The sequence below is a fragment of the Balaenoptera musculus genome, chromosome 12 (assembly GCF_009873245.2).
Source record: "Balaenoptera musculus isolate JJ_BM4_2016_0621 chromosome 12, mBalMus1.pri.v3, whole genome shotgun sequence".
Classification (NCBI taxonomy): domain Eukaryota; kingdom Metazoa; phylum Chordata; class Mammalia; order Artiodactyla; family Balaenopteridae; genus Balaenoptera; species Balaenoptera musculus.
The window spans coordinates 14,395,770-14,414,896 of NC_045796.1; the positions used below are offsets into that span (position 1 = coordinate 14,395,770).

The 19,127-nt window shown below is 40.7% G+C and overlaps 1 protein-coding gene across 12 annotated transcripts in view; it reads left to right on the forward strand.

Annotated features, from left to right (window-relative positions):
• Positions 1–19,127, forward strand: part of SYNE1 (spectrin repeat containing nuclear envelope protein 1) — a 454,100-nt gene that overhangs the window by 214,883 nt on the left and 220,090 nt on the right. For all 12 annotated transcript variants that reach the window (XM_036871084.1, XM_036871085.1, XM_036871083.1 and 9 more), the window contains 9 exons: positions 2,764–3,120; positions 7,531–7,667; positions 7,895–8,072; positions 8,706–8,888; positions 12,891–13,034; positions 13,360–13,515; positions 15,013–15,177; positions 16,705–16,877; positions 18,786–18,939. In XM_036871084.1, the coding sequence (XP_036726979.1) occupies positions 2,764–3,120; positions 7,531–7,667; positions 7,895–8,072; positions 8,706–8,888; positions 12,891–13,034; positions 13,360–13,515; positions 15,013–15,177; positions 16,705–16,877; positions 18,786–18,939 (1,647 nt within the window). The remainder of the gene's footprint in view (positions 1–2,763; positions 3,121–7,530; positions 7,668–7,894; positions 8,073–8,705; positions 8,889–12,890; positions 13,035–13,359; positions 13,516–15,012; positions 15,178–16,704; positions 16,878–18,785; positions 18,940–19,127) is intronic.

Consider the following 19,127-nt stretch of genomic DNA (forward strand, 5'->3'; position numbering starts at 1 on the left):
ATAAAGCAAACAGAATGATGCACACAGGACCAAAATCCAGGCATTATCAATATTTAAGGGGCCTCAGAGAAGAATTCGAAAGGGAGAGGAAGAAAAGAGAGGAGAAATAATAATGAGAGGGGAAAGGGCAGTGTGGTGCCACCAGGGCCTCTGGTGGAGGAGGTGGTCACCGTCACAGAAACATCAAGAAGTGGTCATTAAAAGGAGGACTAATGACAGGACGTCCCCGGCGGTCCAGTGGTTAAGACTCCGCGCTTCCGCTGCAGGGGGCGTGGGTTCGATCCCTGGTCAGGGAACTAAGATCCCACATGCCACGCTGCCAAAATAATAAAAAAAATAAAACATAAATAAAATAATTAAAATAAAAGAGGAGGACTAATGAATGCCCCCTGAATGGGCAGTTAGGCTGCTTGGCGATCACCAAGAGCCATTTCCACAGTCAGGTCAGGAGAGAAACTGGATGACATAGATTAGGGAGTGAAGAGTAGGGTGGAAGACCAGATAGCAAGGATGAACTCATGTTTTGAGATGTTGATATAAGAAAAGCAAGGAAATTCTTTTACAAAAGCTGCTTTCTGGGTTGCCGAATGCTCTTTTTCTGAAATGCTTTTATACAGTACTTCAAAAAATATAGGAAATGTGGGAGAAGGAGCTGGCAGGAAGAAATTGGGGTCTGGGAAGGAGAATGTACAGCCTGACAGAGGTTGTCTATCAAAGTCCAGGTCAGGCCTGAGTGTAGGCTGGTGTGTGGGTGAGGAGGAACCTTGGAGAAAGTCAGGTAGCGCCTCCTCTGTCCTTCAATGTCATCCCTCCTCACCCCCAGCAGTAACCAAGAACAGGCAGCTTCAAAGCCAAACGTGTATGTGTATGAGGGTGCGTTATGTGCATATAATATGTTTTTACAGTTTAAATACAAGATGGGGAAATACATGAAAAAGTCATTTCAGAACACTTTTATTTATTTATTTATTTATTTATGGTTGGGTCTTCGTTTCTGCGCGAGGGCCCTCCCCAGTTGCGGCAAGTGGAGGCCACTCTTCATCGCGGTGCGCGGGCCTCTCACCGTCGCGGCCTCTCCCGTTGCGGAGCACAGGCTCCAGACGCGCAGGCTCAGCAGTTGTGGCCCACGGGCCCAGCCGCTCCGCGGCATGTGGGATCCTCCCAGAGCAGGGCCCGAACCCGTGTCCCCTGCATTGGCAGGCAGACTCTCAACCACTGCGCCACCAGGGAAGCCCTTCAGAACACTTTTAAATGATGATATCCTTCTTCAAAATCTGGTTGAGTGGAATTAGTGACTGCAAATATTGAAATATCCCAAGGTCATTCAAAGAAAACTGGGATAATGCCTTAGAGAGTATTTTGGGAAACTGATTTTTGATAGTAGATACCCTCCGAACTCACAGAGGAAATTCGAAATCACTCACAGAGGAAAATTATAAGTATTTAAATCCAATAGTTATACCTAGCTCGTTTCAAAAAGTTATTTTCTTCATCAAATCACTACTTACCACATGCATTGATAAACAAAAAAGATTTTTAGCATCCTACTGCCGAGAAAAGGGTGATGAATGTGTATATAAATGCTAAATGTGTATAAGGATTTCATGAGATTGTACTTTGGACTACTATATAAATACTTTCAAATGATCTATACTAAAATGTAGCTCTCATATATACTTGTGAGAAGATATATTTATTTCAAGCTAGTCTAATGAAATGTGAACTACATTATATAGATTAGCTAAGATATAGTTGTGTTTAACATAATTTGTTAAACATGCTTCATACTTAATACCCTTATTTTTCCTATACTTGTTAATTTGTAATTGATTTTCTTCTGGAAGTTTTTTTTTCCCTAATAATCATCTTTTCCTTCTATTTAATCCAGGAGCAAAGTCATAATTTTGTATTAATACTAACAAAATCCTGGCTTTAGCAATAAATATGTAAATATATAAACATCCACATAGATTCTGTAAAAGAATCTATTCTCAGAAAGAAATGCCACTATTTTACCTAATCAACAACTCATATTTTAATTTTATCCTGTTATCTTTTAGAGTATTTGTGTGCTTTAAGCCTAAAAGTTACAGTTAAACTGTTAAATCTCTAGTGAGGTTTTTAAAAGTAAAAATAATGGTAATAAATGAATGCTGTCTAAAGGTTACTTTGAACTTTCGATTCAGTATGTCTGTGAATTATTTATTTTAGTTACTATAAAAATGTTAACGTACTGAAGTATTTGAAATTGAGTAGGGCTTATTCTTTTATCGTGATGGGTTAGCTTGATTCCTAGTGGAACGGAAGTGTGCTTTAAGCCACCATCTCGGGGAAGCAAATGGAAATGGGGTAGAGACACGAGCAGAGCACGGTTCTTTGCAATCCTTGTTCGCTTGTCTTGACCTCAACTTAGGGAAAAATAGGATTCACCCACTTGCAGGAGCAATACACCGCAGGCAAATATTTAAATCACTAACAAAATAGTTTCACGTATTCAAACAACGCCTGATCTCAGGGTCCCCCTTTAGTCTGTCTCAGGATGTTGTGGGTTCCTCAACTCATTTGGCCGCAAACCTTGGCACTCACAGTGATAATTCTCTGCAATTATGACTTAGGAGAAGGGGGATGAATTGATTCCGGTTCCTTGTAGCACACTTGCTAAAACTTCCTAGCAGGACAGGGTCCCCCTCTGTACACATTTGGAAACTTGCAGCCCAAGTGACTCAGAGCCTCCTCGGTTGCCATGGTGATATTGCATTACAGGAGCTGTTGGATTCCAGAGAGATTGGTGCGAGTCGCCTAAGCAGAGTCGAGTCCCTGGCCCCTGCAGTGAAACAGAACACAACTGCCAGTGGCTGTGAGCTCTTGGACACGGAGATGCAGGCCCTGCGTGCAGACTGGAAGCAGTGGGAAGACAGCGTTTTCCAAACTCAGACCGGCTTGGAGAACCTGGTTAGCCAGATGGCCCTTTCGGAGCAGGAGTTCTCAGGCCAAGTGGCTCAGCTGGAGCACGCCCTGGGACAGTTCGGTGCCCTCCTGACAAGCTGGGCTCAGCAGTTAACCCTCCTGGAAGGCAAGAACACAGATCAGGAGCTAGTGGAATGCTGGCAGAAGGGCCGGGTAAGTTGGCTTCCTGTTTTCTGCCTGTGGCTCTGCTCAAGTTTTTGTTTGCCGCTCCTTGTTGCTAAAAAATCCGTGCTAACTAAGAACATGCAACATTCAGACTTGGAAAAATAAGTGTTTACCTAATTAAATTTGTAAAGCTGATCTGTTTCCTTTTCTCATAAATCAAACCATTGTAAAAATACAGACATAAGGGAGAGGGAGTTTGTAGTTACCCTAAGAAGCATTTGTTGTAAGTGGAAATATTTTACTTTCATTCTTATGGTGTAAGAGTTTGTAATATTGTGTTCAGTCTGAAAAAATGGCCTATGGGTACAGGCATAAATAGACGGAGAGTCATAGCTGTTTTCCTGCCGGGGAATTATCTCTAACAATTAAATGATTGAATGTATAGCTTTGGAAGAAACGTTTGGTAGTCTCCTAAAGCACAACTAATAGTTTTCACCCTGGTTAGCTGTCCTGTGTGTGGATTTGGCAGCTGTGCTTGAATTAACCCGTTAACAGAACTCCTAGTGAGGCTCAGCAGTTGCCTTGTGGACTTTTTTTTTTTAAACTAATAGCTGCTCTTTCAGAATGTGAGGAAGGGACGCATAAAAGGAAGAGTGAAGAATGGGCAGAAGCCTGAAGTCTTCTTTCTTTTACTGTTAAATAGTATCACGGAAAGCCTTTCGATATCTGCAGTTTTATAGTGCTCTGAATCGTGGATGTCCTTAAAAGGAAGTTTAGTATAAACTTCTCTGTTTCTATTTATGTTATAATCTTTTCAAAATAGCTTCAGCCAGTATTGTAGTAAGTCATGTAGTATTTCCAACATTGTCTTGTTTTAAATCAAGTATTTGAAATATAGCACACCACAAAATAAAACTTTATAATCATCTCTTCATACTATTTTATTTATAATGTTTCTAGGTTTTTTGTTTGTTTCCTTGTTTGTTTTTTCCTGATGGCTTTCCTATCCTTTAGGCTTAAGCCCTAGAATAAAGCACAGAAAGCAGTTCTGTAAAACAGGGACAAGGAAGTTGGTAATTGTCCCATGTGGTCAGTATTATTCACTCTGATATCAAAAAAATCAGTTATAATGTTTTTAGTTCTTTTTTGCTTCCCTTCCTTTCTCTTCCACTAGTATGAATGAAATTTTTAAAAAAGAAAGATTTGGTTGTGTTTAGGTTACGTTACTATTCTACCATGTTTTCATTGATACTATTAGTGAAAATAATAGGTGAAGCCTATAAAAAATGCACAGGATAATGCAAAAGTGAATATGGAATTTTAATTGTACTAGTAATTCAAAGCTGACAGTCCTCTGCTTAAATCTACTTCCAGATTTGGCTCCAAAGTTCATACTTTTTTTTTTTTTTTTTTTTTTAAATATTTATTTATTTATTTATTTTTGGCTGTGTTGGGTCTTCGTTTCTGTGCGAGGGCTTTCTCTAGTTGTGGCGAGCGGGGGCCACTCTTCATCGCGGTGCGTGGGCCTCTCACTATCGCGGCCTCTCTTGTTGCGGAGCACAGGCTCCAGACGCGCAGGCTCAGTAGTTGTGGCTCACGGGCCTAGTTGCTCCGTGGCATGTGGGATCTTCCCAGACCAGGGCTCGAACCCATGTACCCTGCATTGGCAGGCAGATTCTCAACCGCTGCGCCACCAGGGAAGCCCTAAAGTTCATACTTTTGATAACAGTACTACATTGCCTCCCAATATTCAGATTTTCTTTTCTTTCTAATAATGCTATTTTGGACATAACATTATGCTGTACATCTTATACAGTGCTGTGTGTCAATTATATCTCAATAAAATGGGGAGAAAAAATAAATGAAAAATAAAAAATAAAAACGGAGATAATAAATGTTCTTACCACAAAAAAAGAAATGGTAATTATGTGATGGGATGGAAGTGTGAGCTAATGCTCTGGTGGCAATCATTTTGCAATAAATACATGTATCACGTCAACACATTATACACCTTAAATTTATCTACAACGTTGTATGTCAATTATATTTCAATAAAGCTAGGAAAACGTTTTAATTTAAAAAAGTAGAGATAATACTTCCATTACTATGAATACATAGGAAAAGTTTTACAAAATAATGGATTTGCCAGGGTTCTTTGGCATTGTTTTGCTGTAAGGGAGGGCTTGTCATTGTTGAAAATAATAATAATAGTCACAAACCTTCACAAGTGTTTACTTTCTCTTCTGCAATTAGGTGATGAGACTCAAGAAATCCTTTAAAAAATAAAAATGGACCATCATCTATAAACTATATTAAATCATGTTGCAAAATATCTTGTTCACTCTGTTTGCAAAACTCATATTTTTTAATATCCACTAGGTTATTAGTGTTAGAAATTTAGCAATTTTATTAACCTGTATAACCTTAAGGAAAAAAAATGCATTCTAGGACTTAACTGAAACAGAAGTATATGAGCTGATACTTATAAACTGAAAGACTGTGCTACAATGCTTTAATCTATGATGAAGTTTAGAAAAAAATTTTAGTATAAAGATTTGGTCAAAAGCTTTTCACTTTTCATATCATCTCATTGATAAATGACCACTTTGAATCTCTGGTTCTTTTTACTTTTTGGTATATGGTAGATTTCTTTAGTTGTTATAATGTTCTTCCTTAAATAAATGGTTCAATGTGGTGTAAAACAGTAGTTAGTATTTTAGTGTTTGGAGTTTTGGAGAGAAACTTTCTAGTTATTATTTGTGAATTTTATAAATAAAAATATTTTAAACTCCTCTGTGGCCCAGCCACTAAGCTAAATAATGAATTTTAAAACCAAGAACAGCATCCCTCCTCTCAGAATCACAGTGTAGGTGGAAAGGCCAACAAACTCAAGACCACTGGGGACTGTGGATTGCGATGAGTGTCAACAAGGTGCTGTGCGTCCTCGAAATAAGCCCCTAAGAGGCAGGACAGAGGACAGAGAATCCTTAGGGGAGCCGTGATTTGAGCTGAGCCTTGAGGTGTGATTACATATTGACCAGATGGGTGAGGTGGAGGAACAGCGTCAAGATCCAAAATTACTGAGGAATGAGAAAACACAGAAGAGACAACTAGAGAACAGGATTCACATTAAGAGAACACTGTGCCATTCTAGAGAGTAAATGGGGTCTATGAGAGTTGAGAAGCAGAAGAACAGAGATAACTGAACTGATTAAAAGAGTTAAGACATAGAATAGACCAGCCCTCATTTCTCTTGTGTGGAGTGAGAAGGGAAATGGGCAAGGCCAAGATGATGCTTAGTTTTCTGATTCAGATCAGTGGGAGAACAGTGGTGCCATTTTCTAGGATGAGGGACACAACAGAGACCTACTTTGTTGAGAGGCATGGTTTTCCTACAAATCTAGGCCAGGTCTTGATAAATATCTCTGAGAATAATACTAGTAACAGCAACAGCTATCTGAGTAGTTAACTCAACTTCTTGCCCCTCCTCCTTAATAATTTTCTTTTTTTTTTTTTACCTTGGCGATACTATTATCCACATAGTCCCACTTAAATAACCTGCTGTCTTTACTAATTAGGCACCTGGTGTGCCAGGAATTGTGCTAAGTATTTGACACTGGTGATCTCATTTGCTTCTTGTGACAGTGCTATAAGAAGAAAGCTCTGATTGCAAAGCACCTTGTGTAACTCAGTAGACCATGGCCTTGATTTCAGAGGTGCACTCGTCAAATCCCGACACTTTATTTTGGATTAAGTATTCACAGTACTGTGATTATTCTCGTCTCTCTCTCTCTCATGTGTTAAACTGTGAGCTCTTCAAGTACAAAAATTATACCATTTTGGGAGTGCCAGAATCCAGCAAAATTACTGGCACATGCCAGACATTTAGCAAATACTTGATGACTGTATGAATGAAACTATTAAATGAATAAATTACTAGTTAAATTAGACATCTGAAATGTAAGAAATTCTTATTATGAAAGTTAACCATACAAACTATGTAAAACCAGTTGCCTTATGTATTTTTTGATCCCAAATAAGTATTGCTTTGCTTTGAAGTGATTTCTCTTCACCTTCACCTCACACCAACAATATTCATACACATCTTCCAATGGCCTAGGCAGACTGTTTTTTTTTTTTTTTTTTTAAACAATTTAGGCTATTTTTGCTTTTCTTTTTCTTGTCCCACTTTAAGTTACTTGACCACTTGATCATTTGACTACCCGGTAACATTGGATGCTCGATTGACTATCCATGCCTTGAAAAGGATGCAGATTAACCAAGTGCTATTATATGCCTTGGGGAGTCCTGAAAATAGGTCTCATTTCTTTACTGAATCTACTGTGTTGGTTTTTCCCTGACTAATAATTTATTATGTGACTTATGCATGTATAGTATGAGGATGTGGAAATTACCCAGTTTAAATGCTTGTTCCTCTGTCTTGTTATTTCCTAATAGGAGATACTGGATGCTCTACAAAAAGCAGAGCCTCAGACAGAGGATCTCAAGTCTCAGCTGAATGAACTTTGTCGTTTTTCCAGAGACCTGAGTACATACAGCAGAAAAGTCTCTGGCTTGATTAAAGAATATAATTGGTGAGCGTGAACCTTACTGGTATTCAAAATATTTTCACACAAATAAGAAGCCAGAGGTTTGTTTATTTTAAGTTGTGAGTTCAGTAATAATATAAATTAATTAATCTTAAATACATTACCAAATGGTGTGAGGGCATACTCAGGACTGTTGACTCTGTTGAACATTATTTTAATCTACTTTATCATTTTTTTTCCCTCCCATTAAATGTTTCAAATCATGGTTTTAGTCTTTGTTTGCAAGCATCCAAGGGCTGTCAGAATAAAGAACAGATTTTACGGCAGAGATTTCGAAGAGCCTTCAAGGATTTCCAGCAGTGGTTGGTTCATGCAAAGATCACTACAGCTAAATGTTTTGATATACCTCAAAATATTAGTGAAGTTTCAGCAAGTCTTCAGAAAATACAGGTAAGGGTGTGATCAATTAATTCTAATAATGGTGATGGGAATTCCCTGGCCGTCCAGTGGTTAGGACTCCGCGCTTCCACTGGAGGGGGCACGGGTTCAATCCCTGGTCGGGGAGCTAAGATCCCACAAGCCTTGCAGCCAAAAAAAAACCTATCCAATAATGGTGCTTAAATGGTTTAAAAATGTGCCTCTAGATCTTTATAAGCATATTAAAGTTTGGCTTAAGAAACTCAGATTTCAGGTAAATCCCTGCTTGAGACAATTGATGTGTATGTGAAAAGAAACTAGTCCATTGATCTAGATGCATGCTATTTTTATATATTAATAGGGATTTAGGAAATAATAAAAGCTCTCTGTATGTGACAAGCATCATGCCTGAGCACTCTAGGCAGATTTTCTCAGTACTTTTCACAATGACCATATCAGTTATAGAAGATTATTATTAGATATGATACATACATAATACAATAATACATGAATATTATTGTACAAATAGAGTAAGAGAACCTTAGTCATTTAATATATACAATAAAAATTGTTTATTTCTTTTCTTTGATTATATTGAGAAATAAGTAGTAAATTCAATGGATAAAGCATTTTATTATGCCTAATCTCTTACCTTTTTCTTTATAGGAATTTTTGTCAGAAAGTGAAAACGGACAGCACAGGCTAAACGTGATGCTTTCTAAAGGAGAACTTTTGAGTACTCTACTGACCAAAGAGAAAGCTACTGGCATCCAGGCTAAAACTGCAACCGCAAAAGAAGATTGGAAAAATTTTCATTCAAATCTCCACCAAAAGGAATCTGCCCTAGAGGTATACTATAGCCAGCCACGTGGATATGTTCTGTGCTGTTAATTGTTGTTGTTGTCATTGTAGTTACAATACAGTGTATTGTATTCAGTACCTCCAAATACCCTTGTTAATGATTTTGGTCATCCCTCTCTGAATATTCATAGATGACTAGATGACTCTAAGAAACAGCTCAGTGTTGAAGTGTGAACCTCACTGAGGAATTGGATAGCTTCTTGCACGGTAGGGGCAGTTATCACAGGCTTGCCCATGCACCATCCCACCAGGAACAACTGGTTTTACTTTTAGGCAATATCACTTAATTTTTCATTTGAAATCCCTCAATTTAAGAAGTTGTCCTAGGAGAACTGAACAGAAGTATCCACGTAAGGCAATGCTATGGCTGAGATGGTATAACTAATGCACATATCAGGTAGTAGGTTTTTGGAGCTCAGTATGCAAAGAGACAATGGTTATTTTATTTTATCCAGAGACAACATAAATTGAATTTATTATAATCATAACATAATTTCTGCCAGAGTGCAATTATATTTTTCTTGTGATCATCTGTTTTGTGTGCCAGCTCTTCTCTTAGAGTAAAATTGTGAGGCACGGAGAGTATTCTTTTCCCTTTTAAAACAACACTTCCTAGCAGAATAGAGCCTTAATTTAATTATGGCCATAATTATTGCAGGATGAAAATAATAATAAAAGAGAATTAATATGTGGAAAGAGAAAATGCATGTTTCTTCAATTCTTCCCTAACCAGAGATCATTGTAATTCTGCTTTGTAGTGGTGACTATTCTTTCATGGTAGGTATCCTCCATTTAATAGAGAGTCATAACCACTGTGCAGTGCCTAGAAATTTACTCTTAACCCTGCAGGGCTCATTAGTGCAGTGGGGCCTGAGCTGTGAAGCAGCTGCTGTTGAGGGTAGTACTGTACATCCAACACAGATAGTGAGGTTACTAGTTCAAGAGATGTCCCGGAGTAGATGGGTAAGTCAGAAATCGCCTGCCTTCCTACTTTTCTTATTTTTCTTCCTTCCCTCCTTCCCCTTCCTTCCTTCCTTCCTTCCTTCCTTCCTTCCTTCCTGTCTTCTCTCCATGTTTCCTTCCTTTCTATTAGGAGTACACACATATTAACACCTATTGTGTGCCAGGCACTATGTTAGGAATACAAAAGGGTTAGTCTTTTCTCATTCCTCAGGGAATTCATTTTCTGAAGAGGGAAACAGTATATAAAGAGGTGGTTGCAGTATAATATAGGTATGCTCAGGATATGGTAATCACTCAAAGAAGGATGCAACTAACTCTTTTTGGAGAAGTCAAGGAAGGTATCCAGAAAGGCGACATTCTAACTGAACCTTGAAGGCTAAACATGCTTTGAATTTGCCGAAGCCGACGTGCATTTCAGGTAGAAGGAATTGAATGTGCAGGGCCAGGGTGTCATGAGTGTCAACTATGAATGGGGGACTTTGAGGGGTTTGACATTCACGTAAGATTCTGTGGGAAAAGCAACAAAGATAAGACCGGAGATGACGATTAGGACCAGATAGTGGAATGTCTTGTATACGAAGCAATTTGACCTTGACTCTTGGCCAGAATTCCTTATCTGACCCCCAGAACAGCATTTATTTTCTCAATCTTCACAAGGATGGAACATAACCCATACCATTCTAGGTACATAGAAGAGAGATTAATTCATTACATACAATGGATACTTTAGGATACTAGGGCTTAATTCGAGGGTTGAGAAAGGCTGAGTGAGGAACCTACTGATCTTTAAGCTGGAGATAAACATGTCAACTCTCTGGCTCCAGTGTAGACCAGAATGGCGAATAATAAGTAGCTGGAAGACCAGGGAAAGCTTTTCATAATGATCCAGATGAGAGAGACCAGAGCCTGAATTAAAGAAATGATAAGGAGTGGAGCTTTATCTCTAAAAGAAAACATAACAGGATTTGGTAAAGAATTCAATGAGGGGCCCAGAGAAGGAGAAGTTAAGTTTAAGTCTTTGGTTTCTAGTTCAGAAGATGGCATGAATGGTGATGCCATTAACTGAGACATGAATATGACAGAAAAAGTAGTTTGGGAAGGGATAGAAAAATTAATTCAATGTAATATATGTTCAATTTTATGGGCCTGCAATATACTCAGCAGGTAATGGCCAGGAAAGTAGCCGTGAAGGTGAGTGCAAAGTTCAAGAGAGAGGGTAGAGCTGCCAAAACAGTGAGAGTGAATATTTACCAGTCACTGTTGAAGGCACTTAACGTATATTAATGTGTTTAATCCTCATAACCATTCTCTGAGGTAGAAACTCTCTTATTTCTATTTTATGGATGAAGAAATTAAGGCAAAAGGTGCTTAAATCATCTACCAAGTTCTAACAGCTAGTAAGTGTTGAAGACAAGGTGTAGACCCAGGCACTCTGACTTGAAGTGTTGTATGAATACAGTTCTGTAAATGGAAGGCTTTAAGGCTTTGTAGGTGGTCACTGAAGCCATTGGAGAAATAACAGGAAAATTATGCAGAGTGAACATTTGGTGGGAGGCCTGTACACCCCCAAGGACAGGAAACATCTGAGGAACATTAGGAATTGTTTGACTTAGTATCAAGCTGTCCTTATTCCTGTGCCCCAGGCCCCTTGCTCAGGCCCTCTGACTTCACTCCTTGGATGAGGAACCCAAACTTTTTACAGTAGATCTCTGAGCCCCTACTGCTCCGCTCCTCAGTCCCGTGTCTTTGCAGCACTAATTCCTGATCATGGTCCCCAGTTTCTCCTGTAGTGGCCCCATGAGACTCCAGTGGCAGGAAAATGGGAACACCTTGAATTTATAAATGTATTTAATTATTCAACAAATATTTGTTGAACGTCTTCCATTTGCCAAGGACTATTTTAAGCTCTGGAGATACAGCAAAGAATAAAACAGAATAGAACTCCTGCCCTCGTGAAGCTTAAATTTTAGTAGAATACTCCAGGAGTTATCCTGGTATCTTACATTTGTGAAGCACTTTTAATTTTCCAAAGCATTCCCAGCTACCATCTCCCTAAGAGGTGACTATGGCAGCATGACTGTCCCCACATTGTAGACACCGGATCGGATACATATGGAACCTTGAGCCATTCTCCCAGCCTCCTGCAGTCCTTGCCACATAGATTTTTAAGCTAACCTTTGTGGATTTGCTCTTTGACAATTCTACGCAAAGCTCTGATTTAAATTTAAATTTAAAATCCTTTAGTGGGTTCACGTGGTAACATCAATTTCAAATTCACTTCAGACTGGCATTTTTATAAATAATAGAATGTAGATATAAACACCTTGGCTAAGGCGAAATGGCACCATATAAAACTATCAAATACATATGACAGCTACAAATTATCAATGAAAGTGGTGACAACATTCTTATGCAGTAAACACAGAATACTATTTCTTGTTTCTTGTATCTTTATAAATCAGAATAAGCAAATTGTTTATTAAAAACATAATAAGCATATCAACCATATGCTATTTCTTGTTTCACCATTAATCAAAATCAACAAAATGTTTGTGAGGACTTACTTATATTCCTGCAAGGTACCATGATGTGTCCCAGGAAGTGTCAGACACAGCCCTCCCCTCATGGAGTTTGTAATCTACTCGTAGACAGGCTTGCTGGCATGAGATGAAAACTCACAATCCAGCGCAGTCCATGATAAAGTATGCAGTGACTGGCGTAAACAACAAATGTGACAGAGGCTGAGAAGGGGGCGTGTATGAGCTCTGAGGTGGGCTGGATCATGAGGGAAACATTCATTTATTAAAAAGTAGAACTTAAAAACCTCTGAAGGGTTGTTCACAAATTATCCGGGTACCAAGGTGAAGGATAGAAAGTTCCAGACATTGGGAACAGGAAAAGAAGGGGAGATGGGTGAGGAGGTCTGGTTGGGGTGGGCTTTGAATGCCAAGTGAAGACTCTGGACTTGCTATTAACATTTTGTTTTTCTTGTTTTTTTGGTCCCTAACACTATCTAAAACCTCATAGAATCTAAAGATCCAAATGAAGGACTTTGAAGTAAGTGCTGAGCCTGTACAGGACTGGCTGAGTAAAACCGAGAAGATGGTGCATGAAAGCAGCAATCGCCTGTATGATCTGCCGGCCAAGAGGCGGGAACAGCAAAAGCTGCAGGTGATCAGCCCCTCAGCCCGTCTGGCCATCCCCCATCTACCACACATTCAGATCAGAGGCATGTGAGCACCCTGGAGTTAGATTTTGCTGTCCTGAGATAGAGCGCACCCGTCCCCGATTTCAGAGGTCCTGTTTTCCAACTTTCCTTTGAGGTGTGATTTGTCCGGTCCTGTAGTCCACACTGTGTGTAGCTTGGAAATAATAACGCGCCTTTGGGGCACACCTATGACTCGCCCGTGTTTGTTTCCTCGGTCTTGGGGCCGAAGCTTTGTCTGCGATGTGCTCTTCCCCAGCCTCTTAATAGTGACTTGCTTGTGCTTTTCAGTCTGTCCTTGAGGAAATAAACTGCTACGAGCCTCAGCTCCACAGGCTGAAAGAGAAAGCTCAGCAGCTGTGGGAGGGCCAAGCGGCCAGCAGGAGCTTTATGCACCGAGTGTCACAGCTGTCTTCTCTGTATCTAGCTCTAAGCAATTTAACAAAGGTAACGCCTGCCATGTGCTGTGTGTGAGTGTGGGCCCCAGGTCGCAGAGCTGGGGCCCGGGAGCCCGGGGCCCCGGGGCAGGGCTGAGGCGTGTAAGTGCTCTCCCTAGCCTTGCAAGCCCAGCCAAACATTTGTGCTGCATCATCTCCACATGCTTGTCTGAAAAGAGCAAAGGAGGTTTCAGACATCGAAGAGACTTCCCATCTCTATGACTGCACAAAATATTCCCTTTAATCCTGAAGTGGTATGTTCCCCAGAGCTTTTATTTTGAAGACTCAAAGCATAAACATAAGGCAGAATTCAGAGTATTGTGTCTAAAGATACGCAGATTAAATTTAGAAAAAGAGGAATTCAAAGCAGTTTAAATTTATTTAGTGGACTAAATAGAGTGAGTGGGGGATCATTTTTTTCTGTTTGTCTCAATTCTTTATATTCATTACATAGTAGTCAAATATGTGTTGATTGAGAGTTTCAGTTCAGATTCTAGAGCAGAGCTCAAAATTGGCAATGATTCCTATAACTGATTAAAGCGCTTTTCTAACAGCTTAGAAAAAAGTAAATGGGATCCCACAGTGACCTCACTTAGAGCCTTCAGCAGACCCATCTTGAACTTTGTAGGGCTGGCCTACCTTGAGCTTTATGGCCTTGTAACATTTGTTCCCTATATTTCCCTTTTGTATTTCAGATCTGAGAATGTAGGGAACCTGCTGTAACTTGGCTTTGCCTGTTTTAGTGTGGGCTTACTCCTGGCCTGCTGTTTGCATCCCCAATAAAACATCATTGAGACAGCCAAATAGTATAGGTGCTGGAGTAATAGAGTCTGTTTACACCAATGTTTTTTACTTTTTTTGTCTTTAGAAAATCTGGCACATATCTGAAATTAGAATAAATTAAGGCCATCTTTCTATTCCTTTGTATTTATTTAGATACCAAAAAATCAGTAGATACTCAAATGCTTTAAGAACTGACAATTATATTCATAAAATCTTCACTGTTGGATATAAGCTTTAATTAATAAATAAAACCACATTTACGGTCCCAATTTAGGGATATTACAGAATCTCAGATAATTGTTTTTTTTAGAACTGGCTACAATGTAGGTCATGTGGGTATGTGGTATCAGTAGAGCCAAATGTGATCATGTGAGAGCAGAAACTACTTCAGTGGGCTTCCCAGACAAGGTGTGAGGAAGACATTAATGAAATTTCTGAAAAATATCCCAATCGTCGTAAAGAAGTGTAGCGAGTAAGCTGAGGGGCACTAAATTGTCATTGTAATCTTTCTGCTTCTTGACCCAATTCTTCTCATAGTTTTACTCTTTAGAAAGCTACTCCACATCTCATAGATTCACACAGCTTTGCATCGTATCTGAGCATATGGACCTATGGCTGATCGCAGCTGTTTGGAACAAAGGGTTAGCTTTTACAGTCTGAGTAGCTTCAGGGTGTGAAGTCTCTGTGGAAGGGACAGCTGGAAAACGATTTCTGTCATTTCCAGGAGAAAGTGTCAAGACTGGACAGAATTGTTGCAGAACACAATCAGTTCTCCCTCGGGATTAAAGACCTGCAAGACTGGATGACAGATGCGGTCCACATGCTGGATTCTTACTGCCACCCGACCTCTGACAAGAGCGTGCTGGACAGCAGGATGCTCAAGCTTGAGGTGTGCCTTTTACGAGAAATGTCTCTAATTTACAGAATTTGTTTTTCTCAAAAGTTCTCGAGTCTCCGTCTGTCTGGTATGATAATGTCACACTCTGTCCACGAGAAATCCAAGAATGCTCCGTGGATATGATCCTGTTTGCATAGGGAGGCTTTGCCTAAGCACTCCTGAATCGATTGAGCTCAGATATACTCAGTCATAAATACTTCACAACAATTAAAATAAAATAAGGAAATTTCCTGGCAGTTCAGTGGTTAGGACTCTGTGCTTTCACTGCCAAGGGCGTGGGTTCAATCCCTGGTTGGGGGAATAAGGTCCCGCAAGCCGCACGGCGTGGCCAAAAAAATAAAAATGAAAAAAAAATTTTTTTTAATAAAAAATAACAACCCCCAAATGGTTACTTGCTTGATATAGCCAGTTAAGAGGCTAGTTTCAAATTACATCACAGGCACATTTATTCTGAGAAATATTTGGTTGAAACATTTTATCGGGCAAAACCTTTCCCATCTTGTTCAACTCACTTGCCTGCCTGTATCAGTTAGTCCATTCTTCTCCCATCACAAGATATTAGTTTTGTGTTAGTTTACGTTTGTGATAAAGCAATCATTCTGCGTTCATTCACCTGTCATTTATACACTGGGTGTCTTCTGGGAGACTGGCACTCTGTCTTGATACCAAAGATTCAAAAATGAATAAAATATGGTCATTGTCCTCAAGGATTTCATTGTCTGAGGCTGGAGGCGGAAACACAGAAGACAGTAATAATAATTACAGTGCTGTGGACACACCGAGGAGCGGAGCTGGGCAAGGGGCATTGGGTTGAGAGTTGAGGCAGGTTTCTCAGAAAGCCTGATACCTCAGCGGAGATTTCAGAGTGGGACCAGAAGAGCAAAAGCTGAAGAAAGCCAACAGCATGGTGTGTGAGACGTTACTAGCAGTTCTTTCCTGCTGCAGCAAAAGCTGATGGCCATGACTGGCTGAAACTGAATCTGTAGAGGTTGGCAAGGTCCAGATAAGAGAGAGAGATGCAACTTTACCTTTTAGGTGATAAACACCAGTTTTATAACTTTGAATTCAAAGATCCTTCTTATATAGCAAAAGAATAGTGCTTGTGAAGAACTTGAAATATATAAATTAATATATAATATGAATTAAGCTATTTCTTTCAGTTTGTTGTATGAGAGACCTTAACCTTTATAGAGCTCTTCATCCAGTGACCTTTGAGAATTCAGGAATCCTATTGTCATCTATTTTTCTCTTATTAAAAAACAGTAAAATTAAACTTCGGTGGAAATTAGGGATTATTCAGAGAATAATAATGACCTGAAAGGCCAAGGCCACTCAGGCTGGTGAGTGGTTACTGGCACCAACAGCAAGTGACTCTCCCATCCTCCACCTGATGAGCCTGAGAGAACCGGGGCTCAACCCAACCGTAGATTGTCTGCTATCCACCGGGACTCTGAAATATTTAAAGCTAGAAATGTTAAATAAGCAAATGACAAAGGATTTCCGTATGTGCTTTTACAGGCTCTATTATCAGTGAAACAGGAAAAAGAGATCCAGATGAAAATGATAGTGACCAGAGGGGAATCTGTCCTTCAGAATACCTCTGCGGAAGGCATTCCTGCCATTCAGCAGCAGCTGCAGAGTGTGAAGGATATGTGGGCGTCCCTTTTGTCTGCAGCGATTCATTGTAAAAGGTTAGTGAAGCTGAAGGGCTGCTGTGAAGTCATTGCTAAAAGATCTACAGGATAGCTCAGTAACAGACTGTCCCGGGGTTCTCCCTTTCTCTCTCTCTCTCTCTCTCTCTCTCTCTCTCTCTCTCTCTCTCTCTCTCTCTCCCCCCGCCCCTCGGTCCCAATCTCTTTCTCTCTCTTGCCCTGCTCCGTTATTTTTTCCTCCCTTTCTTCCTTCCTGCTTCCCTCCCTCCTTCCTTCCTTCTCTTTTTTCTTCTTGGAACAAAAGAAACTGGCAGGTGCGATCTTTCATTTAGGTTGACCTGCAATACTATGTCTGTGTTTTCATATAACTACATGTTTCTTTGTGTTGATGTTCACTGCTTAAAAAGTCAAAAGATAAATACATGTTTAATCGTGTGAAGCTATATTAGTGAAAACCAATCAGTTTACTTGGGAAGTAGCCCCAGAAAACACCAGTAGGTGGTGGGAACAACACGTGAGAAAGGGAGGGCAGCCAGTAACATGGGCAGCTGGAGCTTACTCCCAGCAGGCGTTGCTGGGAGCCAGTGTAGATAGAGCGTGTCTGGGAGTTACCCATGGAGAGCAGGGGAGCCGGAACGTTTGTAAACAAACTGCCATGAGTCAGGCAGGCAGTCGAGGATTGCCTCCAGGGGACGACAATCCCTGGCATTTCTTGCCTACAGTGCCCTCAAGCTGAGAGGGCACCAGGGACCAAAGGATGCCCTCAGGCCAAGAGGGCAGGGAGTTGGCCTTTGGAGGACCGGTTGGCAGCGTAGTGCAGGGGTCTGGATGGAGGGTGGAGTGCAGAGTGTCTGCTACAGAAGGGCTCAAGCATGTTAGTAAAATTAGACACAAATGATTAACAGAGTTAAACATGTAACATCTGTATTGAGAGAAGGAAGTGCTTAATTTATCAGTAAGAGAAATCATCAGGTTTTAGTAATTAGACCAATTCAGGAAATGTTAGCCTATATCATTTGTGATTTTCTGATTTTTAGATCTCATGCAAGATAGTGACTATGCTTGTTCTTGTTCGGTTCTTCCTTCCTTCTTTTATTACTTTTTTTCTCTCCTCTGGATGTCCTACTCAACTTGATGGAGCTAAATATTGCTTCTCTTTCTGCCCTGAGCCTTGGCTCCGGAAAGCCTCGCTCAGGGCATCTCTCCGTGCTTCCTGCTGCTCGGTGGCAGCAGTGCTGCTTGAGGCTATTTTTAGCAGGGATGTAGGGAAGGCACATTTCTCCTGGACTTTCGCTGGGGACACCCCTCCCCCCCCAGCCAAGACTCGGCCGGGGGAGTCTGGTACAAAAACCCCCGTCTCCGAAAGGGGAAACGCGTGTGTTTTCTGTTCCTTCAACTCACCAGAACAGGAGTTGCAGTCAAGCCTGGGGTTACACTGATGGGAAATGTGAGGTTCCAAAGCCAGTGTGCTGCCCTCTTCCCTGGTCTCCGAGTCCTCGTAAATCTGGGGAGCAGGAGATGCCTGGGGCCTGTGATGCCCAGTGTGTGGGTGTTGGGGTCCAAGGGGAGCCAGCACTGTGGACTGCATGGGGGCACCAGGCGTTCTGGGTGGTGTTTATGCAGGTACTTGCTTTATAATTCATTAAACTGATCATGTCTGTTCTAAAAAAAAAAACAAAAAAAAACCTGACTCCAGGTTTTATATCCAGTGCCTCTTCTCTACCCGTTGGCCTGGACTTCACTGGCCCTTGCTTCTCAAGGCTGTGCTTGCCAGGGACCCAGACTCGGATTTGATAAGCCACAGCAACCCCTCTCAAGCCTGCCCCGTCCTGATCTATGGGCTTCCTGCTGGGGGAGTAGACAGAACCAACACGGTGATCGAGGTCAGACAGATTGGATGTACATGGCTTCTCCGTGTAGATTACTGTCCTTTCAATTACCTTTCAGTCAACTTGAAGGAGCTCTTTCTAAGTGGACAAGTTATCAGGACGATGTTCGACAGTTTTCCAGCTGGATGGACAGCGTGGAGGCCAGCCTAAACGAATCCGAAAGGCCGTGTGCAGAAGTGCGGGAGAAAACAGCCGCTCTCGGGAAAGCCAAGGTGGGACCTGGATTTCAGATTCCATTTGTTTTCTGACAGGCGCTTCAGAGTTGCCATAGCTGTACAGAAATGTGCTCACCTGAATCCTAGGGCTGTCCACATAGGCAAACTCTATTTGAGGGGTTTACTATAATTTCTAATGGCTTCTTAACCTAAACTTTTGTTTGTGGCTATTTTGTTAGTGAGTG